This window comes from Scomber japonicus, chromosome 2 (genome assembly GCF_027409825.1).
Source record: "Scomber japonicus isolate fScoJap1 chromosome 2, fScoJap1.pri, whole genome shotgun sequence".
Lineage (NCBI taxonomy): Eukaryota > Metazoa > Chordata > Actinopteri > Scombriformes > Scombridae > Scomber > Scomber japonicus.
The window spans coordinates 9,036,639-9,064,322 of record NC_070579.1 but is presented as its reverse complement, the minus strand read 5'-3'; the positions used below and the strand labels follow the sequence as shown (position 1 = coordinate 9,064,322).

General features: G+C 41.1%; 1 protein-coding gene across 1 annotated transcript; it reads left to right on the top strand.

Annotated features, from left to right (window-relative positions):
- Positions 1–1,031: 1,031 nt before the first annotated feature.
- On the top strand, positions 1,032–5,566 carry LOC128379763 (uncharacterized). The gene is made up of 5 exons (XM_053339396.1): positions 1,032–1,233; positions 1,632–2,632; positions 2,730–2,793; positions 3,421–3,589; positions 5,016–5,566. The coding sequence occupies exons 1-5, from the start codon at positions 1,032–1,034 to the stop codon at positions 5,131–5,133; spliced, it is 1,554 nt and encodes a 517-aa protein (XP_053195371.1). The 3' UTR covers positions 5,134–5,566.
- Positions 5,567–27,684: the final 22,118 nt, after the last annotated feature.

The following is a 27,684-nucleotide window of genomic DNA, read 5'->3' as shown; positions in this document are numbered from 1 at the left end:
TCTTTGAGGGTATTGTGGCCTATGATTTGAAGCTGTGCTTTGATGCCTTGGTAAACCAAGAAAAATGCTTCACATTGAATGAGCTCAATCGTCGCATAAAACAATTTCCATATTCAGGAAATGATGCTGCCAACAAACCAGCTGAGATTCATTTAGGTGGTGAAAAGATTTGTGGACATGCCGTCCAGAACTGGTGTCTCTTAAGACTTTTGCCAGTTATTATTGGAGACAAAATTAAGAATTCAGAGTCTGCTGTATGGCAGCTTGTTTTACTCCTCAGAAAAATTGTTGAGTTGATCTGTTCGCCAGCAATACTGGCAGACCAGGTGGGATATCTGAGTGTACTCATCGATGAGTACATTCACTGTAGGAGTGCGACTTTCCCTGCTGACAATCTCAAGCCCAAGCATCATTACTTGGCCCATTACCCCTACCTCATCACACAATTCGGACCTCTCATTCGTCTTTGGACTTTGCGATTTGAGAGCAAGCACACTTATTTTAAACAGTGTGCCAGAAAACTGCACAATTTTAAGAACCTATGTTCGACACTTGCTGAAAGACACCAGCTTTTCCAGGCGTACTTAAGTGCTGGAAATCTATTTCAGCTCTGTGTGCAAGTGGAAAAGGGTACAGACTTTCATGCTGATGACTATAATGACTTGATCATGGACTCAGTTGCTCGTTTTGATTTTCAGCCAATGAATACTTTAGCGGCAACTGAAATCACATTGAAAGGAACCAAGTATAAAAAAGGCATGCTAGTTCTCCTGGCCAACGATGATGAAGGCTTGCAGATAGGCAGAATTAAATTAGTTCTTGTTCACCAGAACACACTAGTTTATTTCATTTGTGAAAAACATCTTGCCATGCAGCTGGTAGATATGGGATTGTATTTCATGACCGGTGAGAAGCCAGTAGTTGTCTGTGTGTACCAAGAGGAACTGCTAGACTATTATCCTCTCCAGGAGTATAACATCTGTGGGTTATCAGTGATTGCATTACACCACTCATTTCCATCTTTGTAGGTCATGTCTTCAGAGGAACTCAAACGGGCCATCACATCTATCTTGCCTGATCTTCCTGATCACACCCTGAACGACTTGATTGGTGGACTCCAAGACATAGGAGTTGATAGGGAATCTGATTTCCCTCTTGTACAAGAGGCCGACCTAGAGAGATTTTTGAGACCCATTCAGTGTCGAAGACTGCTGAAAGCATGGGCATGTGAAGGTATTTGATTGTTGTTGTTGTTGTTGTTGTTGTTGTTGTTGTTGTTCAAACACTCATAATTTGAGCCAAGGTATTGGTGCGTTCAAGATATTGTAAGATCAAGTCAGATCTTTGGAAAGATTTTGAGAACTTTGTATATAGTATGTGAACTTTTAATGATAAGGAAAAAAAACAGTTAAATGAAATGGATATAAACAGTTCTTGTGTTTCCTGAAATGTGTGTTCATTATGTATAGCGTTCATGTTTTAATATCTAATAACGTTTACAGTAAATGTAATACTGCAGTGCGTTAGATAATGGCCTGTGCTGAAAATGACTAAACTTAATACATTGTATTTACTATGCAGTTATTTGCTCATTATTTTATACTACTCTTCCACTTTGTCATTTCTGTTAGAACAAGCCAGTTGTTCAACGCCACAGCGGTCCTTCGAACAACGTTCTCCCGAACCATCAAGCCCTATGCCTGGTACGATCATCGCATCACATTCTTCACAATCACCTCCTCCTGCCTCCTCCACTGCTTCTTATGGTTGGGCTGAGACATTTAAGGTTCCTTGGGAAGTAATGCCATCTGGAATTAAGTTGGCTATCGCCAATAACAAAAGACCTTCACCTGCAGACCGAAGGCAGCTAGTCAGGATGGTAGTGGATGCCATTAGGAGACATGAGGTCAATCCATCAAGAGCACAGTGTCAAATCATAGCTCAGAGCATTGTTAAGAAATATCCAGATAGCTTTGCCGATGTTCTGTCTGATGGTATGACTATCGGCAGTGGTTATGGCTCTTTACTTGTTCAACTGAAAACCCGTGTTGAACATGTGAATAGAAACAACACATTGGCTCGACGTAGAAAGGAACGTGTTAGATCTGCAGTTGGATCAATGACCTCAAACTCAAGGCGACCTGTTGACCAGTATGGGTGTGTCCGTTGGCAGCCAGAGGAGCTTCCTGTTGGAGAAAATGAAAATACTTTAGAAGAAAAACGGAAGGAACTAGTACAGCTGTATTCTACTCAAGGAGTATCCGGAGCTGATAGGGGAGAGGTTCATCAGCTGATGGAGGTCACATATTACAGGCAACGTTGTGACATAAATGCCATTCCACCACCATCATTGTCCGTCCTGAAGAACTCTTGGCCTTACCTGTTCTGTTTGAAGGGGATCTCCATTCATTTCCAGTTGCTCACTGACATACCATTAGTCCACAGAGTCATGGAGGGCTTTGAAGTGAAAGGAAGGAGGATCCTGAGATTCTTTCAAGAAAAGCCATCAAATGATCAAGTGCGTGGTGTCCTGGCAAAGTATGAAGAGGGCAACTGTTTGGTCCTGGCCATTCTTCAACTCGTTATGGCCCATTTCAAGGAGGAAAGGGCGTCGCTTCTGATAGAAGTTGATGTAAGTAACTTGATATATATGTGAATGGTGGTAAGTTTTGTAAGAATTTACGGTGTTTATTTACGGTGAAGTATTTTGTCTCTGCTGTTTCTTTTAGGTGGTTGAACCTTCCGTGGAGTTGCGAAGGCGCTTACCGGACACGCCAAGACTGGTCATTCAAGGTAATGTCCCTTATGCTCCCTTTATCTCTTACACTCTCATCACTTTTCCATACTCTGCTGATCTACACACTCATCAGCAATGAGATCAAATCCTGCTTTATGTAGTCCTAATGTTCACATGAAGGAGTATTCATTCAGCGGTCCCTCTGTTCATCTTGATGAAAGGATTTTCAGCAGCCATTTCAACTCAGTCCTCTACCAAACTCTTATCATTTACTCCTCAGACTTACCGTTGCATTCTCTCTGTCCTGCATACATATCATTTGCTGTGTCTTATTTCTGAGCCCTGCAACACACTTGATGCTTTATTGGATGTGTGTGATTCAGTGCCCAGGTTAGATCAGGCCCACTACCTGTGTGTAACATTTGTTCCAGATGCTGCTCAAGTTCTCCATGATCGATTTTTTAACTTGTAAGGAACGTAGTAAGTGGTTCAATGGTTCAAGTTCACTTTATTAACAGATGAGGATAGCAGTAGCAGTTGCTGCAGCATAAACAGGTAACCAAGCTGTAGCAATTCAGCTGCCACACACAAACGCATGCATCAAGTATGTGCCAGGGCTTAGTGTTTCTCATTTTCTCTCTGATTTAATTGTGAGGGTTTTTTATGTTTGTTTTGTTTTTAAGGAGATACAATGATGCCACAGACTTGGATGCTGGCAGCAGAGGGTGAGGTGATCCTTGGGCCATCTCTCACGCCGTTTGCTGAGGGTCTGGGTGCATTGTTTGCCATCTACTACAATTTCAACATCGCTTACCAACAGGAGGCTGCATGCACCTTGGAGTTCATTCAAAGGTATGTCAAATCCTCAATCAACTACAGTGCTCTCCACATTTATTAATGCACTATATTGCCAAAAGTATTTGCTCACCTCCCTTGACTCACATATGAGCTTCGGTCACATCCCATTCTTAATTTAATATGACATCGGTCCAACCTTTGCAGCTATAACAGCTTCAACTCTTCTGGGAAGGCTTTCTGTAAGGTTTAGGAGTGTGTTTATGGGAATTTTTGACCATTCTTTCGGAAGCATATTTGTCAGGTCACACACTGATGTTGGGTGAGGAGACTGGCTATTAGTCTTCGCTCTAATTCATCCCAAAGGTGTTCTATTGGGTTGAGGTCAGGACTCTGTGCAGGCCAGTCAAGTTCATCCACACCAAACTTTTGTCATCCATGTCTTTGTGGACATTGCTTTGTGCACTGGTGCACAGTCATGTTGGAACAGTGTGTGACCTCACAAATGCGCTTCTGAAAGAATGGTCAAAAATTCCCATAAACACACTCCTAATCCTTACAGAAAGACTTCCCAGAAGAGTTGAACCAAAGATCCTTCATTATTATCAAGATACAGCGTCGCAATACGTTTCTATGGAAGCAAAAATGGCACAGTTCCGGTCTGCATAAAAGTGCGTGTTTAGCGCTACGTCACAGACGTCTTTCTGCTGAAGAAGTCCACAACAGAATTTTGAAGGTCTGCTTAAAGGGGGATTTCGCCCCCCTCCCCTTTGCAATAATAGAACGCGGAAGTTGTCGAACGTTTGGGCCTCTCGCTCCGCTTTAACCCTCTCTGGTTGAACCTGTTATAGCTGCAAAGGGTAGACCGATGTCATATTAAACCCTATGGATTTAGAATGGGATGTGACTGAAGTTCATATGCGAGTCAAGGCAGATGAGCAAATACTTTTGGAAATATAGTGTATATCATCTTGTGACAATTCATTTAGTCTCACAATGACAACAATGAGGAAGGGGAGCAAATTGATAAGATTTAAAAATATTTAAGATATTTTTTTTTCCACCAAAGACAAGTGCTACAATTGGTAACGCTGTATTTAATACTTTGTAAAGCCTCTCTTTGCCTTTCGGCTTTCTATGTTCAATATCAGGGGACTGAGATGCTTGTGGCAGCCACATGATTTTGGTGTCTGTAAGCCATTTGTGTGTTAATCTGGATATGTTGTGACTCACCTGTTGTGTGTGTATGCGTAGTGTCTTGTCAGAGACAGATTTTGATCAAGATAATTTTCTTCAGCAATTGTAAAAAGTCCCATTTTTTTTCTCAAGTGGTCTTCAATGGTGGTGGTTTTTATTCCAGAGGCCTTATGGACTGTCATGTGAATTTGCTTTTGGCTTCAGGCTAAACATTCTCCCCTGTAACCGTGAATGGATCTACTGCATTTGTCAGTAAGAGCATGTTTTTGGGCATTTCTTTTCACAGAGGAATTGTGGGCATAAACCCTGAAGACTCAAAGATTACGAAGAGAGGAAGAGGGATGAATCCCCATGTCTGCACCCTGATGCGCAAAATTATGGACTTTCAGTGGTTCTCAATATGATCCAGCTCTTCTAAATGTTTTGCAGAAATGCAAAAGTGTTTACATTATACACTTATGAACCAATATACAGTATGTTCACTAAAGTATCATTAAAAGGTGTCGATTAGATAATAGTTTGATTTTTTTTTTTAATTATTATTTTTTAGTAATTGAGTATTTTGTTGATCTGACAGCAAAATCTAGTTCAGAACAAACAATCTGGTTTAGAAAAAACAAGACTTTTTGTAACTTATCAAGCAACTTACAGTATGTTCACTAAAGTATCATTAAAAGGTGTGTATTAGACAATAGTTTTTTTTTGTTTGTTTTTTTGTTTTTTAGTAATTGAGTGTTTTGTTGATCTGACAACAAAATCTAGTTCAGAACAAATGATCTGGTTAAGAAAAAACAAGACTTTTTTGTAACTTGTGTAAGACATATTATGCACCATACTTAATAAATAAGTAAAGACTATTTTGGATTGGTTCCTCATTTTTGTATCGCAATATTACAGTAATTTTACAATATCAAATATACAATTTACAATAATTTACTGGCAATTTTAGTTGCCAGCAATACTGTAAAATGTACAACATGGTGCTGTAATTTATAAATACAGTTTTACTGTATAAACACATTAAATACTGTATTTATACAGTAAAACTGTATTTATAAATTACAGCACCATGTTGTACATTTTACAGTATTGCTGGCAACTAAAATTGCCAGTAAATTATTGTAAATTTTACAGTAAATTTTTTACAGTGTGCTCAATGAGACATTCAACTTTAATATCATAAATGCATATTTTTCCTATTTCAAAACCAAGTTTCCAGACGCCTTAACTAACTTACTATCTGCCTTGCATAATCTTAAAGGATTCACACACTGTAGGGCTTCACAGATTCCCCATTTGCAACCATTTAAGAGTCTGTCTGGCATTATAAATCAGTTTAAGACATTCTGAATTAAGCTAAAAGGATTCAAGATTAATTAGCCAGGAGCTGCAGTAGTAAACACGATGAGATAAGATCAAGGGGTGATTCAAAATTGCTAGAGCACAAAATAACCCTGTTAATAATTAAAAATGACTTGTTTGTGTTTCTACTTCTTAGTACTTATGGCTGTCATCCAAAACAGTGCAACTCGAATGCGTCCTCTATATCCTCTAATTATAGCACTTGATGAATACCTAATTTAATATACTATCAAACCTCATTTATTCTTATTGTTTCCTCGAATTATTAAGTTCTTTGATCTCCTGGCCGTGTGCTGGAAATCTAAATTGTCTGCTCTTGAGTGCACATAATAATTAATGTATCCATCAGCTCTCAGTTGGCCAGCAGGTGTCATTGTTGTGTAAGGATTTATTCAAATGCAGCTGCAGAGCCAGTCACAGATCATTAGCATTTTGTGGGTGTGTTTGAGGCCCCAGTCTGGCATGTTTCCATGGAATAGTATTATCTCCAGTAAAGCTGATACTGTAAAGGCAGCTATTGAATATAGAATTTTGTAAATGTGTGTGTGTGTGTGTGTGTGTGTGTGTGTGAGACAGAGAGGAAGTGCCTTTTTCTTACAGCTGTTGGCAGAGAAAGAGATAAAATAAAAAAAAGGAGAAAGAAAGAGAGAAAGGGAAGTTGTCTGTTGCATTTATGGTGCTTCATTAGGTGAGGTTGGCTCCCACTTTTGGCTCAGTTTCTCCCTGATTCAGCTGTTATCATCTCTCCTCTCACACACACACACACACACACACACACACACACACACACTCAGACGAACCGACTCTCCCTACGCTGTATTTCTCCTCCAGCCTGCTGTCTGCCTCTTCTTGTCCAGCTCCATGGCAGCATCCAGAGACAGTGAGGGCAAGAGGAGCTCGACTCACCAGCCAAGAAACTTTGACTCTGCACCCAGTTTTCAGTCGAACCATATGTCCGAGTTTAAATCTCTTACTTTATATCTCCTGTGTTTTGATCTTTAACTGCCTGCCAGGACCAACTGCACTACAAATACTGTCATAAACAAATCCACATTTTGGTTGATTGATCTCATCATTGTGTGGAGTAACTAAATTCATACTCATATTTACTGGATGGGAAATGTACTACTTGGACTTAATTAACCCATTGCAAATCAAAATGTAATATAACTGTTTTACTCCAGTTACCATTAACCACTTAATACACGCCCCTGTTTTTTATGTTGTTAGCCTAAACGACATGCCCAAGTTGTGAGCAGCACAGATCCCACATAGTTTGAGACTCAGAGATGTGTCTGGTATCATTGGAAAGGAAACACTCTCAGGATTCTTGTAAAAGTGTCTGTGTGATTCTGTGACTTACTGACAAAGAGTGGCAGAGGTTACAATGATGGGGTTGTTTACTCACCCATAGGTTTGCCTTTACAATGACATGTACAGACATTCAGGGACCTCTCAGCAGGATATAGACACAATGAGGCCACAGCCACAGGTCTTGGCTTCATGCAGTCCAAATTTGGAGTCAAAAGACCAAAAGATGAATTTTTCAGAATTATTTTTCAACAGGTATGTCCATGCGTTTTCCTCAGGTCCTTTTTGGAGACTCCAAATGGACACTTGGTTACCAAAGCTGTATAACCGCAGTCAAACACCTATAACTTCACATCCCCTTTGCCTACAATCAAAATCTTGGTCTCTAATAAAAGCTGACGCCATATTATTATTATTATTAATATTATTATTATTATTACATATAACCATATTTTTTTGTTTGGCCATATCTATCTATCTATCTATCTATCTATCTATCTATCTGTTTATTTTGGTATAAGTCATATGTCAAGTCGAAGAGGAACCAACCGTGTACCAAAATGCCAAGTGCGTAATGATGTATGGTTCAACTCTTTTACGCACCGGGCGCACGCCGGTTACGCTTGGAGTTTGTTTATGGACAGCCAAACTTAATAGCTTAGTGTCATACACCGTTGGAAACCTCTGACTATTGGCTAAAAGGTTATCAACTTCATTTCACCGAATATTTCCATAGGCTAGAACAGCAGTCAATCAAAGCCATGTCGTCATTGTTGTCGGTCACATGTCCTCATTGGCTTTGGAGACACGTACTGCCTAATCCTAAACACCGATTGGCTTGTGTGTGGTGTCGTCAGAAGCAGGAGAGGCTCACGGTCGTAAACATCTAGTCACGTGTACTCTGAGATGGACGTGCATGTCAGGAAATGACGTAAACGGACCGTATATGGTTTGTTATTTGTGTTATTACGTTACGTGTTGGACTAAATACATGGACATATTGAGGAAAGTATTTCGGTTTTATGGAAACGGATTTCATATTTCACAAGAATGGATACTTGGCGAGCTGTACAGAAAGTCCTGTGTCATAAGATGATCGTTGTGGATAAAGGGAAGACTTTGAAGGTATGTAGCATTATAGCTTTTCTTACTTAGCTCAGGGGCTAGCCGAGCTAATCGCTAATACTATTACGGCTGTGAGCAACCATATAAGTCGTGAGTGGTCTTGAATGAATCAGAACAATCTAAGCTTTCCAACAATGTACGGCATGAATATATATGGTTAAGGGTTGGTGTTTAAAACATTCAGAAGAACTTGTGGCTACCTCCTAACATCCGTCCCGTCCCGTAGACGGAACAGCGTGCGTTAAGTAATGTGATAAAAAAAATGTTTATAGCCACAAAATGCTGCAAATACAATGAAATACAATGATGTACCTGTTGAACTCAACTGCACTGTGTCCAATGTTACTGACTATTTTATGTACATGAGTCATAGCTGTGTAGAGCCAACAACATAAAAACCAACAAAGGAGAGAAGGCTTTAATACTCACTCTCTCTCTTGCTCGCTCGCTCACTCACTCTCTCACTTTTACTCACTCTCTCTCTCTATTTATTCTATTAATCTGTAGTCTATGGTTATAAAGGTGTGGGGGCCATGTCATCTGATATGACAGAAAATCTCCTTTTTCATAGTTTAATGTTGACAGGTATACTAATTTCTGCAGAAAGCGAGTCTGCATCGAGAACAAAGGGAATCATCATCTTGGCAGAAATGTTTACTTCTTTCAAAAAAAAAGAAAAGAAAAAGCTGCTCAGTGACTAAATAACTTGTAAAGATGAGCGTTTTGTACTTGAGATGGCAGCTGTTGAAGTTTACCTTTGTAGCAAAGCTTTATATTGATGTGCTTTTATTTTGTAATTTAGACATATTGTTGCCGTCAGTATGTATTAACCCTCCTGTTGTCCTCAAGTCAAGGAAGGAAGGGAGGAAGAAGGAAGGATGGAACGGAGGTAGAAGGAAGGGAGGGAGGGAAGAAGCAAGGATGAGAGGGAAGAAAGGAGGAAGGAAGGATGGAACGGAGGTAGAAGGAAGGGAGGAAGGGAGGGAAGAAGGATGGATGAGAGGGAAGAAGGAAGGAAGGAAGGGAGGGAAGGAGGAAGGAGCCTTCCTTCCTTTCCTCCATTCCTTCCTCCCTCCTTTCCTTCCTTCTTCCTCCCTTCCTCTTTTCTTTTCTCCCCCCCCCTCTTACCTTCCTTCCTCCCTCCCTCCCTCCTACCTACCTTCTTTTCTTCCTTATTTCCTCCGTCCTTCCTTCCTTTCTTTTCTCCCTTCCTTCTTCCTTTCGTCCCTTCCTTCCTCTCTTCCTCCTTTCCTTCCTTCTTCCTCTTTTCCTTCCTTCTTCCTCTTTTCCTTCCTTCTACCTCCCTTCCTTCTTCCTTTCCTCCCTTCCTTCCTCTCTCCCTCCTTTCCTTCCTTCTTCCTCTTTTCCTTCCTTCTACCTCCCTTCCTTCCTTAACTTGAGGACAACAGGAGGGTTAAAGTGAAAATAAGAAAATATAACTAAATAGGAGCAATAAGAAGCAGCAAGTAGGTATTGAATTTAAGAGAACGTGACAGTAAACAATAAAGTTTTTAGCCCTGATTTAAAAGAGCTGACAGTTTGAGCAGACCTCAGATCTACAGGAAGTTTGTTCCACAGATGAGGAGCATAGTAACGAGTCACAAACGACGTATTTGTCATTTTCCAGTAGCTCGGAGCATTCAAGGTTTTTAACGATCTCTGAAATCAAGTTACAAAAAACTTCCTACAAAACAGTTCAATCTTTAACTGGCTTGATGTCATCTTTGTGTCATTATATAATCATCATTTTTATGGATGTAGGTAGTTATATAGGGAAATGACATCTCCAACACAAGTCATCCCAGTTAATGCTGTGGAATAAAAAATAAATAGCATTAATCTAGCCGAGGCACCTTGAGAGCCTGTCAACCAGATTCTCATATTGTCAGTTTGTTTAATTTATTGCGAGGGCCGTCTCTCAGACCTCCACTGTTATAATGAGTGTGGATCCTTTTTTTATTTATTTTTTTTATTTTTTCTATTCTACCTGTCTTCTTCTTATCTTCTCCAAACCACTATCCTAATCCTTATCATCCTCACTACTACCATCTCTTTCTTGTTTTCATCCTTAATCATCTCCCGACTTTATTTATCAGCCTCTATCTCAACAGCATCCATACCTTGTCAGTCTTTCCACACCTCTCTCTCTCTATCTCTGTCTTAGTCTTTTTTTTTAGCTCATTCACTCAAAAATGCAACTGAAAACTTTTTTAAAAGCTCGGGAATATATATATATATAATTTATATTTCACCACCCTAATTTCTTTCCACAGCACTGTTTCATTCACAAGGAAAGAAGGGATGAAGGAAAGGAGAGAGGAAAGGAGGGATGGTAGGAAAGAAGGACAGAGGAAAGAAAGAGAAGGAGGGAGGGAGGGAGGGAGGGAGGGAGGAAAGAAGGAAGGGTGGAAGGGAAGAAAGGAAAGGAGGAAGGAAGAAAAGGAGGAAGGAAGGGAGGAAGAAGGAAGGAAAGGAGGAAGGAAGGGAGGAAGAATGAAGGAAAGGAGAGAGGAAAGGAGAGAGGAAAGGAGGGATGAAGGAAGGAAGGAAGGAAGGGAGGAAGGAAGGGAGGAAAGGAGGGATGAAGGAAGGATGAAGAAAGGAAAGGAGGAAGGAAAGGAGGAAGGAAGGGAGGAAGAATGAAGGAAAGGAGAGAGGAAAGGAGGGATGAAGGAAGGAAGGAAGGAAGGGAGGAAGGAAGGGAGGAAAGGAGGGATGAAGGAAGGATGAAGAAAGGAAAGGAGGAAGGAAAGGAGGAAGGAAGGGAGGAAGAATGAAGAAAAGGTGAGAGGAAAGGAGGGATGAAGGAAGGAAGGAAGGAAGGAAAGGAAAGGAAAGGAGGAAGGAAAAGAGGGATGAAGGAAGGAAGGAAGATGCAAGGAAAGGAGGGAGGAAGGGAGGAAGAATGAAGGAAAGGAGAGAGGAAAGGAGGGATGAAGGAAGGAAGGAAGGAAAGGAGGAAGGAAGGGAGGAAGAATGAAGGAAAGGAGAGAGGAAAGGAGGGATGAAGGAAGGAAGGAAAGGAGGGATGAAGGAAGGAAGGAAGGGAGGAAGAATGAAGAAAGGAGAGAGGAAAGGAGGGATGAAGGAAAGGAGAGAGGAAAGGAGGGATGAAGGAAGGAAGGAAGGGAGGAAGAAAGGAAATGATGCATTAGACAGAGGAAAGAAGGAAGGAGGGAGAAAGGAAAAGAGGAAGGGAGCAAGGAAGGGAGGAAGGAAAGGAAGGAAGGAAGGAGGGGGGGGAAGAACAGACAGAAGGAAGGAAGGAAGGAAGGAAAGAAAGAAAGAGAGAGGAAAGAGGGAAGGGAGGAAGGACAGACGGAAGGACAGACGGAAGGAAGGAAGGAAGGAAGGAGATAAGGCACTAGGATCTGTATTATACCGCAAATACAAATTAACCAATGTAAATTTGAAATGTAATCTCCAGTAGCAATGGGACAGTTAATAATTCAGTTTCTTCACTGAGATCAAAATGTGGGTGTATAGAAGCAGCAGAGCTCACGTGGGGTTAGCAACAAACTCCCACAAAGACTGCTCACACTGCCGCCGAGTGTCTCAACTCAGATGTATTTCTCCTCGCAGCAACGCAGACCTGATGTTTCTCATCAGAAATAATGGCGAAATGGCACACAAGGTCTCATTAGTTCAATTACGATCTACATTATGAGGATATGTCATCCAAAATTAAATCCCGGGGCTTGCATCGTGAGTATTCAAATCTGATTGTGGACAGTAAATGACAGTAGGTAGCTCTTACATCACAAATTAATAATCTCATTTGCTTCCCAGAGAGGAAAATGAGCTAAAACAATGCAAAAAAAAAAAGAGAGATGGCTCATACAATGCCCTGCAGTGTGCTCACAAATCAAGCAGATGTCCCTTTGTAGATATGTTCAATATGAACATGCTGATACAGTCGATGTGTGTGTGTGTAGTTTTTTTTGCATGTCTGGATCTCGTTCCTGATAATTTTGTTTCATCATGTCATTTTTAAAATTTCTGAAAAGGGCACATTAATACTTTATCATCAGTCTAAACATTTACATCTAGGCTGGATGTCCATCACCCCTAAAATGCCTCTTCTTCCTATTCAGGTTATGCATGTGATGTGATCTACTGTGATCTATTGAACATGAACACGCTGAATGTGCTTTTCATGGTATGTAAGGATAGATTCAATATTAGAAACAGTCCTCATTAATGCAGTACAATATCAACGTCCCCCCTCTGAAATGAGGCCTACGCGGAAGTAACTTAGAACTGCATTCTATCAAAAGGCCACCAGGGGGCGACCGTCTCTATACAAGTCAATGGAGAATTCACCAACTTCTCACTTGATTTCTAACCTCAGTAAACGTTTTCAAAATGTGTTTATGGTCTCAATCGCTAGTTTAAAGCCTTCTTCAATGCAGTATGATGTTCATTTGGGACATTTTGGCCTCCCTGATTTTATATTTGACGATAAAGCAGGGTATGCATTAGGGCGTGGCTACGTCCTGATTGACAGGTTGATTGTCCTCGAGATCCAGCCCTCGCAACCATAGCAACTTTCCCCTGCTCCGTCCCATGGCTCCGCCTCATGCCCATATAAGTAGAATCCATGTTTTTATTTTTCCCAGCATGCACCTGAAATTTTCAAGATGACACTGCCCAGATTTGAAACTATCGGCATCCAAAATCCATAGCCATAGCAGACCTGAATCAACCTCTCTCTGTACAATACTGACTATTATAACCTTCACGGAAAAAAAACACATCTCATATTAAGAATATGACGGCAGGAGATGAGCTGGACTTTGGTGAAAAGGTTCAATCCGGTCTAAAATTCCCCCAATTAATTTAATAATGTGAGAAAATAGTTAATTATCACTCCTTTTATTGGTCACAACTATTGATCTGTTTTTATCTCTGCAACAAAGTAAATGTCACTCCAATACAGCACAGGATAGAAAGTCTGTACTGTGTGTGTGTGTGTGTGTGTGTGTGTGTGTGTGTGTGTGTGTGTGTGTGTGTCACTGTCAGAAGGTGAGTGGATGGGTTGTGTATATATTCATACAATAGATAATGTGTTGTTTATAACCAACAGATTACAAAATTGCCATTTACATAGAAATGTCCTGCATACCACTTCCTGCAAATAATTCATCATTTAAATAACATTTGGCATTTGTAAAGGTCCTCTTCTGATCCGAGCGCAGCAGGTTGGTTTACTGTATGATGGTGCAGTTTAGTGCTGTTAACCCTTTACTGGGAGAATCACTAAACATAGCACAAAAAGGAAAGACATTTGTGCTTGGTAGAGTATTTCTTTGTTGTAATAATGCTTCGTGGCAATAAATCTTATATTGTTGGAAAGCCTGTTTATTTCTCTTTTAAATGGTGTCATATTTGTAAGGGACATGCATTTGTGGGATGAGCAGCAGAGCTGAGTATGAGGGTTGCGCCAATGCCAAACAGCTTATTTTGCTGTTGTTATTTACTGGTTTTGAGCTTCTGGTACCTCCAGGTGCTGCCAATCAGGTTCCAATCAGGTACCTGTAAGCAGGTTGGTTGGTGTGTGCTCCAAGAATCAGCATGCCATGTTTGACTGATCTGGTTTGGGCCCGTGCGATAGAGCAACTTCAAGCTGGTGTTCTGCAAAATCAAATTGCAGCATTATTTGGAGTTCAGGTCACGTCCCACTGGTAGGAGACCCCGGGGAAGACCCAGGACGCGCTAGAGAGACTATGTCTCTCGGCTGGCCTGGGAACGCCTCGGGATCCCCCGGGAAGAGGTAGACGAAGTGGCTGGGGAGAAGGAAGTCTGGGCTTCTCTACTTAGGCTGCTGCCCCCACGACCCAACCCTGATTTTGTGGAACACCAGCTTGAAGTTCCCCTAAACAGCCAAATAAGCTGTTTGGCATTGGCAGAGAAGATTTACCAAATTTTTCATGGGCGCAACCCTCATACTCAGCTGTGCTGTACCAAACACAATTTGGTAACTTCTGTAAACATTCAAAATAGCCTCCCCATGCCTCTCTGAGGGCGGCTGTGGCTCAGGAGGTAGAGCGGTCGTCCTCCAATTGGAAGATTGGTGGTTCAATTCCTGGCAAGACACTTAACCCCAAATTGCTCCCGTTGCTGTGCCAACGGTGTATGAATGTGAATGAATGGTTAGATTCCCCCTGATGAGCAGGTTGGCACCCTGCGTGGTAGCCCCTGCCATCAGTGTATGAATGTGTGTGAATGGGTGAATGACATGTAATGTGAAGTGCTTCGAGTGGTTGCAAAGACTAGAAAGGCGCTATATAAGTACAGCCCATTGTAGAACCATCAGATTTTTTGGAAAATGTTTTACCCTAGACCAGTAAGGGACCATTTATCGTAACTTATTGGGCTTGATTTGCTACATTGAAATGAAAAAAAAGAAAAAAGTCACAAAAGCAAAAAAAAAAAAAAAAATCATGTAATATTTGAATTTCCAAGTATTTCAATGAGTGCCCTACTCTATAAAGGGTTAAACTATAACAGAGGGGTGAATATTTCAGTAGTAGTGGATAGTTGGAGTTAAATTGGATATTAATTAACTTTAATCAAGTGTAACTCTAACTGTCTTATTTAATTAAACCAATCAAGCAACTTCCTGCTCCATCGATCACTCCTGAGTCGTGACTGAATAAACAGCTCTGAGTCATCAGCACAGGAGTTATTATATAGGTATTGTATCAGCGTAAGTCAATATGAATGAGTGGATAAAAGCCCTGAGTAATTCATTCTTTTCTTTGACATGTAGAAACTGCTGACTGGGATAAGCTCTTAATGTAAGGAGTCATTAATAATTACACTAATACAGTCGACTCTGCTGCTGCTGACAATAGTAAAATGCTTGACACAGCTTCTTTCTTTGAGTTGAGATGAATAAACACATTTTTGGAAGCATGATGTTGTTGCTTCTTCAGCTTGTTACTGAGGAAGAAGGAAGGAAAGTAGGGAGGAATGAAAGAAAGGAGGGATGAAGGAAGGAAAAAAGGAAGAAAGTCACAAAAGGAAAAATAAAGAGGGGAAGAGGGAAGGGAGGAAGGAAAGGAAGGAAGGAAGGAAGGAAAGAAAGAAAGAGAGAAGGGGGGAGGGAAGAAGGACAGATAGAAGGAAGGAAAGTAAAGGTTAATTTTTTTCAGTTTTTCCAACATGTGCTTATCTTTTAACCCTCCTGTTGTCCTCAAGTCAAGGAAAGAAGGGAGGAAGAAGGAAGGAAAGGAGAGAGGGAGGAAGGAAAGGATGAAGGAAAGGAAGGAAGAGAGGAAGGAAGAGAGGAAGGAAGGAAGAAGGAAGGGAAGGATGCATTAAAGGAAAGAAGGAGGGAGAAAGGAAAAGAGGAAGGGAGCAAGGACGTAAAGAAGGACGGATGAAAGAGGGAAGGGAGGAAGGAAAGGAAGGAAGGAAAGAGAGAAGAAAAGACAGTTTTTTTCTTTGAGTTGAGATGAATAAACACATTTTGGAAGCATGATCTTGTTGCTTCTTCAGCTTGTTACTGAAAAAAAGTGCTGTGTCAAAGCCAGTTAGGTAGAGGTTAACACCGCCACACACACACACACGCACACGCACACACACACAAGTCTCTTTCTCTGCAGAGTCATGACACCCATTTTTTGTGTCAGTATGGAGTAGCAGCTTTATCTTCCTCCTGAAAATATCCCTCAAGGAATGTTGACAGTTTCTTTATTGTGTTATCTTTGAACTGAAAGTAAAGGTTAGGTTTTTTTAGTTTTTCCAACATGTGCTTATCTTTTAACTTCCTGTTGTCCTTGAGTCAAGGAAGGAAGGGAGGAAGGAAGGAAGGAGGGAAAGGAGGGAGGAATGAAGGAAAGGAGGGATGAAGGAAGGAATGGAGGGAGGAAGAAGGAAAGGAGAGAGAAAGGAAGGAAAGGAGGGATGAAGGAAGGAAGGAAAGGATGCATTAGATAGAAGGAGGAAGGAGGGAGAAAGGAAAAAAGGAAGGGAGCAAGGAAGGAAAGAAGGAAAGAGAGAAGGCAGGAAGGAAAGGAAGGAAGGAAGGAAGGAAATAAAGAGAGAGAGGGAGGAAGGACAGACAGAAGGAAGGAATTAAGGAAGGAAAGAAGGAAGGAAGGAAGGAAGGAAGGAAAATAAAGACAAATTATAGTGGGAAACACCTCTATTGGCAGCATACTATCATTTGTTTGTGGCTTTAAAAACAAGCAACAATAAATCAGAGCTGGAAGATGAAGTCAGTGTGATGATGTGATATGACTGTAGTTAAGGTTTAGTGGGTTTAAGCACAAATAAAACTTGGTGAGGGTTAAAATGACTATTTAATTAAGGTTAGGGAACCTTCATCTTTTCCCTTGAGCCTCTGGGCCTCTGCCTCTTGCCTCATGATTAATGAGGTGTTGGCTCACTTTATCTCCTTCTGTGAAGTAGATTGCTGTGTAGAGGAGTCAAATTGAAGCTTTTCTTCAAAACATCACAGCCAGATTACCCCCCCCCCCCCCAAAAAAAAGAAAATAAATAATCTGGAAACAATTTTAAGGCTGCGTAGACGCGAGGAAGATAATTATGAATGTGTGAGCTCGACTGATTGATGGATCCTCTCTCCTCCCTCTGCCCTTGTCTGCTCAGATGTGTCCCTCCTGCTACCCTGGTGAGGTTGTTCATTGAGCAAACCCCCCCCCCCCCCCCCCCCCCCATCCCGCCTCAGGCATCTGTGTGGTTTTGTTTATACCAGTTAGATTCAAGTGTCTGACGATGGAGAGGAAGCCCCAGGATACTTACCTGGACAACAAGCACTGCCTGAGGGTCCGGTGAAGCTCTCGGGCGTGAACAACAAGAGGTAGCCAGCCAGATAGCGGAGTCCTGCCTTTGGCTAAGCACGTTGCCAGGTGTCCGTCACGAATGCCTCAGAGGTCTGCTGGCAATAAGCAATGGAAACATCATCTTCAGCCTCATATAGTTATCTCATTTCATACCAACAGCATTTAATGTGTTTTAATCAAACCTTACTTTATTTGATCCTTTGTTTCCATCTACTTATCAGGCACAGACCAAGTGGACTCAAATGCAGAGACAGGACTCAGGGATGAAGGGTTCTCAAGTCGTTTAATTCAGTCCAAAAGTCAGAAACCAGGAAGTCCAAAATCACTACGGAAAAACTGGCCATTAACACTAAGCATATAAACTGCGATAACGCTGGAACTCTGACAGGAAACTGACAAGACGATCTGGCACAAAAGGAAAAGAGCACACCATATATATACACTGGGTGATAACGAGGCACAGGTGTAACACATTAGGGGAGGGGAGGAAGTTAGACAAGACATACCAAAATAAAACAGGAAGTAGACAAGACAAAAAACGAACTCAACCAAAATACATTACAAAGCTACCGGGCCCTGACGCTACTGAACTCTGGTGCGGTTCTGGATAAAATTATATGTTTCATTTCAAATATTTTTAATTTATATTTCTTCTTGAAGTGACTTGCAGTGCATCATCTGATTAACTTTACTTAGGTACTGAATTAGTAGTAGTAGTAGTAGTAGAGTACTTTTGCCATCTCTGAAAATGACTATGACTTTGCCTTTGTTATCTCATACTTTTTCTGTCATGGTCACACTGCTAGCTCTCCCCCAGCTGATACCCTTCACATTTCTCTCCCGATTAACAAGCATTTTATTCCATTCAGTTAAAGTAGGGAAGCTCCGTCTGTGTGTGCATGGCCGTCATGCTTCTGCTGGAGAAAGTTGCCTCAGGCTGAACAATCTGTGGTCATTGTCCATCAACACCAAATCCAATCTTTCTGCTTCCTCCTGCACTGATGTGATTTGATTTTATTAGCATTAGTGTTGACAGTAGTGGACAAAAGGTTCATTTCAAGTTTTCAAAACGTCTCACTCATCAAATAATAAATAAAAATAATTTAAAAAATAGAAAATAATAACTCATTTTATTAACTGTAAACTTTTGACTTCCTGTTTGATTTTTGTGCTGGTTATGTTAGAAAAATTAAAGGAAAACAACGTATTGAAAAATACATGAAGTAGAAGTTAATTAACTAATAGTGGTGAGGCTTCTGGCCCTAAAAGGTTAATGCACTAATTAACTTTAAATGCAGGAGGGAAAATTAGAAAAACAGAACAGAAAGGAGCAACAAAAATGTATTTTATAAAGGCTTCTGTACACGCATGAGGAAATCAATTGATTTTGCTTCCACATTTGCATCTCATTGTTACTGCTCACCAGTATCAACCTGTTTAACATTCACTTTTGCGGCTGTTTGACTTATTTTAACCCTCCTGTTGTCCTGGAAGAAAGGGAGGATAGAGGAAAGAAGGAAGGAAAGTAGGAAGGTAGGAGAGAGGGAGAAAGGAAAGGTGGGAGGAAGGAAAGAAGGAAGGAAGGTAGGAGGGAGGGAGGAAGGAAGGAAGGGAGGGAGGAAGGTAGGAGGGAGGGAGGAAGGAAGGAAAGTAGGAGAGAGGGAAGTAGGTAGGGAGGAAAGAAGGAAGGAAGGTAGGAGGGAGGGAGAAAGGAAAGGTGGGAGGAAGGAAGGTAGGAGGGAACAGTCAAAACAGACGACACGAGGGGTTAATATTACAGTCATCAATATTTTTTTTTTAAAAGTGAGTTTTACCTTTCAGAATAAATTTGGCAACAACACTGAATGTGTCTGAGCATCAATATTGGATGCAGCGTAGAGTTGAAATTCAGGTTGTGTCACAGTGAGTTTTAACGTTTCCACGGCAATCACTTAGATCATGTTTACTGATCGGCAGTAGAGGGTTTTTTTTTTTTGGGGGGGGGGGGGGGGGGTTTGACGACCCAAATGGGCAAGTTTTCACTCAGCAGAACTTTTGTTGGAAATGTGTGACAGAAGATCTATTTAACCTCCAACTGAGATAAAAGAAACACTTCAAACATGTATTCCTTACTTTCTTTTCAATCAGCTCCCAAAAGAGATTTATTTCGTGGATAACAAGTTGAGTACATCTTTTTTTTTGTTTGTCTGCTTCCCGCATAAGAAGTGTTTTGGGACTCTTCTCAAACTTTCCGCAGCACAGGAGGAGAAAACCTGCATCAGAGATAAAGAGCCCTGTTGTGGAGAGTAACTCCCAGCTGACAGTGTTTTAACTTAGGTGAGTTTGAAGCGAGAAATTGTTGAATAAGATATACATGCTCAGTCATGCACCCTGGATAAAAAACTAATTATGTTGTGAGAATATATTTTGACACATGTATTCAATATATAACAATATGTTGGGAGCTGGTGGCAGATCACAGCAAAACAGTTCTCCTCATTAATGCCCTGTGTCTGTGTTCATCCATTTCTCTAAAGTAAGAACTAGAAACAACTTAAAGTCCATTTAAAGTAAGAATAAATATGTGTTCTGAGTTTGACATACCACAGTAAAGTGTGTTGTTAACCACCCTGCCAAATTTGAATGATTAAAGAAATCGCCAAATATATGAAATTAGGCTTCAAAGTTGTGTAAAATCAGCCTCTTTCTCTGCTACCAAACGCTGTGGGCGTGGCCGCCGAGTTCACTGAAGCCCCGCCCCCTACCAAGTGTCACCTGTCAAGAAAAGTCACCACCTCTACCAGAAACATGGACGCTAGGTCTGAGAGCTTTCTGATGCTAACTCAGTGGCTAGCTTGGCAGCTAACTCGGCTGCTAGCTTGGCAGCTAACTCGGGAGCTAACTCAGCTAACTGTAGACTGTAGTAGTAGTAGTGTGTGCTGAATGTATTTATACCTCTACAGCAGCAGGGGCGGGTTTATGCCAGTCTTTAATCATCTATCTTATCTAGTTAGTAACTGGCAGAGAGGCCAACAGGAAGCAGGGAGAAATAGAGGGGAATGACCTGCAGCAAAGGCCCCTGGCTGGATTCGAACCAGGGACGCTGTGATTACATGGCACTCTAACCCTAACCCTAACCCAAGGGTGGAGATAATCGTTCATTAATCGTAATCGAGGTTCAATTAATCGTGATTTTGATTTTTGCCATAGTTGCCCAGCCCTACTCATGACTTTACAACGGGGAAGCTGAAAAAGAGTCAGCTGTTGACACATTACGTCCTCCAGTGAAGCACAAACATTGCCATTTCAAAGCAGCAAAAGCACAATATGGAGTAAGGTACTTTTTTTTTTTTTGAATATTTTAGATTCGTTCACATGTTAGATTTGAACACTTTGAAAGAGCATTAATTATTTAGGTTGTGGCATAAAAGCGTTGCAGAATATATTAGTGTGAGCCAGAGTTCTGTCATATCAGTCAGCATCCAGCGGGACAGCACGTCTCCGCTCATGTGAATTCTGGGCTTTGTAAAACGTGTCAACATCCTGTGAAGAAAGGCTCAACGCTGTGTTCATGTTTATTCCTCAAAAAAACTGCAATTCAGTTTATTTGACAAACGTTTCAAATCTCGCAGAGATAAGAAAAAAATAATGTTTTGGCATCGCATCAGAAGTTTTTGTCTTTCTGGAAACATCTTGTAGCATGAAATCCAAATGAAAGACTGATGAAAGTAAGATACAATGGCAATTTTATTTAGATAATACATTTCATACCAAGTGAGCTTTACATTGAAAAACATAACATACAAATAAAGACAAGATAAATGTGAGAACAAAGATAACAAACAATATAAATATGAGAATACAACGTTAAATAAAATGCAGATGCCCAACGGACATTAAACACATCACAGAGCAATTACTGTACTTAATGTAATTAATGTACTAAGGAACCAAACCATTGAGTGCTTTATAGACTATTAGCAGGATTTTAAAGGTGAATCCGTATCATACCACGTATTATGCACGTTTCCATAAAGCTTACGGATACGGACCAAACGGAGCAGTACCACCTGAAACTATGGGGGGGCAGTGTTGCTGTCACTACTCAATACGTAGCACTAGTGAGACACGAAGAAGAAATAACAATGGAGGAACTTTTTGAGGAAGGGTTGTGTGAGTTGGTTAGAAACTTTAAACATATGGTTTTTGTCTTTTATGCAAGAGGAACATGATCAATATCTCCTCCACAGTCGCCATGTTTGTTTTTGAGTTTGTTGTCGTCATAAACGTTTGACTCTGTGCTGCCCCCTGGTGGATGTATCGGTTAACATCCATGCCAATGTAAAGGACGCATGGAAGTATGTGAGCAGTGACGGTAACATTGTTTGAAACGGATGGATACATTATCATACATTTTTTATATGTTAAAGTCACTGATTATTCATATGAGAGCTGTTTTAGTGCTGTGATTTACTCTGAAACCCAACTGTTATCTATCGTATATATTGTGTATTTAAATATATCCATACACTTTGTTCATTTACAACTATTCAACAATAACACCAACATACTTTATCTTTATCTGCATCTGAGAAGACTGGTGATCAAAGGTGTTCATATTATTTATTATTTTTACCTGTAGCCGAGGGCCTATGTTTGGACGGCCAAAATAGTTGTATTAAATGTTCACTTGCTCTCTATCTTTCTTTGATGTACACACACACACACACACACACACACACACACACACACAGAAGCCTGACTCTGCAAATGTTTACTACTGAATATGTATTTGCTGACTTGCCTGAAACCAGCTTATATTTTATAACATGGATTTTTATATATTTCCTTTTATTGGAATGAGACCAACGTTATTATTTAAATTTGACATTTAGACGAAGTTAAAGCATAAACAACATGAAACAAAGAAAGTAAACAGAGTCACCTACCGCCCCCCCCCCCCCTCCCATCATGATGTTGTAGAAGCATGTGCCCGTCCCCATGTGTTTAAATATGTACACAATTTAAAAAAAAACATTTAACCCTCCTGTTGTCCTCCTGGGTCACATTGACCCCACCTCTTTTGACTGTTCTTTCCTTCCTTCCTTCGTTTGTTCTTCTTTTCCTCCCTCCCTCCCTCCCTCCTTCCTTCCTTCCTTCCTTGCTTCCTTCTTTCCTTCCTTCCTCTTTTCCTTCCTCCCTCCTTACTCCTTCTTACCTTCCTCTTTTTCTCCCTCCCTCCCTCCTTACTCCTCCCTTCCTTCCTTCCTTCTTCCCACCCTTCCTTCCTTCCACCATTCCTTCCTACCTTCATTCTCTCCTTACTTCCTTCCTCTTTTCCTCCTGCCCTCCTTATTCCTTTCTTTCCTCCCTCCCTTCCTTCTGTCCTTCCTTCCTTCCTTCCTTCCTTCCTTCTCTCCTTCCTTCCTTCCTCCGTCCTTCCTCCTCCCTTCCTTCCTTCCCTCTCTCCTTACTCCTTTCCTTCCTCATTCCTTCCTTCCTTCCGTCCTTCCTTCCTTCCTTCCTCCCTTCATTCTCTCCTTACTTCCTTCCTCTTTTCCTCCCTCCACCCTTACTCCTTTCCTTCCTTCATTCCTTCCTTCCTTCCTTGACCTGAGGACAACAGGAGGGTTAAATATACAGAGCTTTTTTCTCAAGCATGGTTTACAAAAGGTGTAAAATGTGTTTTCTCTTTTCCCCACCTCTCTCCTTCCAATGATCTTGTGGTTTATAGATTTTTTATGTTCTTTCTTTTTGTTTACCTTTTCCACATTGAGGAAAACATCAGAGGTTATGCTCTTTTGTCCTCCCACCCTCATATTAAACAGCTTTAATCTCTCTGCTATCAATAGGGCCCTGGGGTCCTGGCGCATAGTGATGACCTCACAAACTCATTATTGATGAGAGAGTGATGAATCATACTGGCGCTGTGTCTGTAGGAGGAATTCAATAATGAATCAAATCAAAATTCAAACACACAAATACACACTCAGCCTGTTGTACATGCAAATCTGAGCACTCACCAAAATAATGAAAAGCATGATCTGCCTCATATAATTATATTTATTTATTTCATTTTCTCCCTTGTGAAAATGCTGGTTAACATCTCATGAAATTATTAAAATTCATCAAACAATCCATGGTTAGAAGGGAAAATCACTCTCTCATAACCGTCTGTGACACTTGTGACAAGGGACTGCAACACAGTCAGGGTTAGAAACCAAAAAAGTTTGGAAACTTCTGATGTAAATGACACACACACACACACACACACACACACACACACACACACACACACACACACACACACACAGGAGTTTTTGACAACTTTTCATCAAAATAGAGACTCACACAAACTTACAAGTAAGGAAGTAAAGGGGAAATACTCACTACACATGCCTCTAGCATCTTCCGAATATCACTTTATCTCTTACTTCTGTGTCAGATACACTATATTACCATTCTCATAGGCCTAGAAATAAATGGAAACATCGAGCCCCCTTGGGTGAATTCTTTCCATTTCCTCCTAATATGACACTAATATAGCTGCAGCCTGAGGCATTGGCAGGAATCATTAAGGAGCAGTTATATCTCACTGTCATGTAAAAGTGTGTTGTGTGTATGACAATGGATTTGTGCAAATCCCTGTAACATTGTGTAAGTAGTGTAACACAGTGATGCTATAAACAACTCAGCTTACTTCCTCTCCCTCACACTGAGTGATGTATTTCAAGTAATTTAAAATAATATCTGTGTGTGCATGTGTGTGTGTGTGTGTGTGTGTGTGTGACCACTGAATTATTAACAGTCACTGTTACAAATCTGAGAAGCAGATGGGAAGACTTCATGAAAACATAACTTTATATCATCCGCCACAGCTTTCAAGGCACCACAGATAAATATTAATCCTTCTGCCTCGCCTTCAAGCCTCCCAAGCAGGTGGCATGTTTTAAAACCCTCATTAAAAGCCGTGGCCCTCTATCATCCCAAATCAGATCTACATTTAATGGCAGACGTCCAGGCTCCAAGACAGAGTGTGTCTCTTACATTAAATACAATATGGCACGTCCCCATGCACAGGTACCATGCATTAGCTGGTACAGGTAGTTTTGCAGTTCAAGCACAGTTTACTGATTTGTGTTTTTTTTAAAAGTTCAACTATATATTGTAGTCTTCTATTGTTTTGAAGTCACATTTAATTTGATCACTTATTCTTTATCCATCACTCTTTTTGTGACTTTTTCTTTTTTAAAGGATGTCAATATCATTCAGCCGGTAACTGATGTTGGTTATCCTAGCGCTACCGACAGGATGACATACTGTCTGGACAACTATGGGGTGAATTGTCATTAAATTTGGTAAAAACCTTTATGATCTGTAGAGAATGATTTGTTAAAACTTTGATCACCTGACCCTGAGACTCTGAAGGCTTAAAAAGATCATGGACTGAGGGAGGGAGGAAGGAAGGAAGGAGGGAGGGAGGAAAGAAGGAAGGGAGGAAGGAAGGAAGGAAGGAGGGAGGGAGGAAAGAAGGAAGGAAAGAAGAAGGGAGGAAGGTAGGGGGGGAGAAAGAGAGAAGGAGGGAGGAAGGAAGTAAGGAGGGAAGGAAAGAAGGGGGCGTGAGGAAGGAAGGAAAGACAGAAGAAAGGAAGAAAGGGGGATGGAGGAACGAAAGAGAGAAGGAGGGAGGAAGGAAATAAGGAGGGAAGGAAAGAAGGAGGGCGGGAGGAAGGAAGGAAAGACAGAAGGAAGGAAGAAAGGGGGATGGAGGAAGTAAAGAAGGAAGGGAGGAAATAGAGAGAAAAGGAGAGAAAGCAGTAAATATAAATAGTCTTCTGGATGATAAAATTCCCATTGACATAAAAACAGACAAAACTTTGCTGCATATTACACACTGAGCATGTCTGATAGAAACTTTTCCAACAAAGAAGTAAGAACAGCAGCACCGCAGGTATTCAAGATACAAGCTCCTTCACGGGTGACTGCTTAGCAAATGGGAAGGAGACGACGTGGCAGATTTAAAGAGAGGAGACAATATTAATGCGATGCTTCCTTCACCTCAACGGCAGTACATTAGCAAGGCTGTGTAAATCAGAAGTGGTTGAGTTATGCTGCCCACACCTACTTGGTGATGGGGATAATATTGGGCTTTCTGGATGGCTGGTTAAGCACATATTGAAGCACGCACACACACAACACAAACTTAGCCATTGTGTTTGGTATCCTCATAATTAAATGACCACACAGGTCGATTGTACCATTCAGTCCAGAACAGGGGGGGGGGGGGGGGCAAAGTCATTTTCATTCAAGGGCCACATACAGCCCAATTTGATCTCATGTGGGCCGGACCACTAAAAGGAAGGAAGGACGGAAGGAAAAGAAGGAGGAGAAGGAAGGAAGGAAGGAAAGATGGAAGGAAGAAAGGGTGGAAAAAAAGATGGATGGAAGGAAGAAAGGGAGCAAGGACAGATGGAAGGAAGAGAAGAGAAGAGAAGACAAGAAGGAAGGGAGGAAGGAAGGAAGGAAGGGAAGATCGGAAGGAAGGAAGGGAGGAAGGGAAGAGAAGCAGGAAGGGAAGAAGGACAGATGGAAGGAAGGAAGGAAGGAAAAGAAGATCGGAAGGAAGGAAGGAAAGATGGAAGGAAGGACGGAAGGAAAAGAAGGAGGAGAAGGAAGTAAGGAAGGAAGGGAAGATGGGAAGGAAGGAAGGAAGAGAAGAGAAGAGAAGAACGAAGGGAAGAAGGACAGATGGAAGGAAGGACGGAAGGAAGGAAGGAAGGAAAAGAAGATCGGAAGGAAGGGAAGAAAGACAGATAGAATGGAGGAAGGAAGGATTTTTGAACTATACTGACTTTTCTTTTTGAAGAATGGGCAATAACAGTAGCGAGGAATGGGCCGTATATTTCCAATAACAGTACCCTAAACTTAAAAAACTACCCCTAAACCCAAGTCCTCTCTATGAATAGCCCCTTAAAAGTGAAGACGTGGTCGGAATGACTTCAAGAAGAAATGTGTTCACTTTGAAGATCTCATACTGCTTCTCACAAAGACTGAATAACACACACACACACACACACACACACACACACACACACACAGATGCAAAGATAGTTTGGATATTTCAAAATCAACCATGTGCTAATTTCTACTCGCTTGCATATATCCAGTCCTGTATTTAGTACATTTCAAAGTTTCAAAACTTCGATTCATCTTCCTTGTCGTTATTCCCACTCTCCTCTGCATCTCCTTCGTACCTCCGCAATCTCTCTCTCTCTATCTTTTCTCCCTCTCTCATGTTTAATCAGTCCACTAGGCAGTTGTCTCTGTGGGGGATTGTGAATTATTGATGCCGGGGCCACGAGGAAAAAGGAGGAGAAACAGCAGGAAGAGGGATGGATGGAAAAATTTGTAAAAGGAAGAGACAGAACATTTCCTTTAGTTGGCCTGTGCTGATGTAGATGGATGGATAAAGAGATGAAAAGAGGGAAAGACAAGAGAACACATAGAGACAGAAAGGAAGGGAGACACACTGGAGGGAAAGCTGACAGCAGATTTCAGGTATAATGAGCTTGACAGGGAATCTCAGTTCTTTTTTTAAACCAATGCCCAGACATGAGGAGTCCTGCTGCGAGGCCCCCAATAGTGATGGAACTTCAGCAACGAAGCCTGAACTTTCAATATTACAAAAAAAAAACCCTGGAGAAAAAATAGTCTCAGCCTCTACATCTCTTATGTTATAATGTGTTTCTACTGCAACTTTTCAAAATAAAATGTGAAAAATGTGGGGCCTACAGTAGCTGTGTTGACATTTATTTACTTTGTGATATGAGGTTGACAATTGCAGTGATAGGAGTGTTTGCAGGAGAAATCATGTGTGTGTTACTAAAAAGGAGATAACCAAGCTAGCTTTTCTTCCTCTTCACCTTGTCCACTACATTTTTTTGTGCATGTAAGCAACGGCATAGCTCCAGTGGAAGTGCAATCCCTCTCCTCCACAATTATAAATAAGACCCTGCTCACTGCAAACTGGTATCTTATGGTCTAATTACAATTGCAATACAGTTATACATTGAAGCATGTTTCTGTGTTGATCTTAAAGAGTCTGTGTAAAGTCAATTCATTAATTTACTTCTAAACATATTATACATGTTGGAAAATGGTTACAGAAAACATGTGAAAAGGCTGATAACTATGCAGTGCTGAATTGTGGAAATAGAGCCTTAAACTGTTTCTCAGCCTCTCTGATTTTCTGAGCCTGCAAAAAAGGGCTACTCCGTGACGTAGTGGCGTACCCTTGGTCCCTCCCCTACTATATAAGACCGATAGTCTGCTCTCCTCAGTTGTTAACCTGCCTAGTGGCCAGTTATC

Excerpts from the sequence above, each read along its gene's own strand:
- LOC128379763 (XM_053339396.1), top strand. The coding sequence starts at position 1,032 with ATGTCTTCAGAGGAACTCAAACGGGCCATCACATCTATCTTGCCTGAT. Across the intron at positions 2,633-2,729 it reads CGCTTCTGATAGAAGTTGAT|GTGGTTGAACCTTCCGTGGA; the intron begins GTAAGTAACTTG and ends TGTTTCTTTTAG. Across the intron at positions 3,590-5,015 it reads ACCTTGGAGTTCATTCAAAG|AGGAATTGTGGGCATAAACC; the intron begins GTATGTCAAATC and ends TTCTTTTCACAG.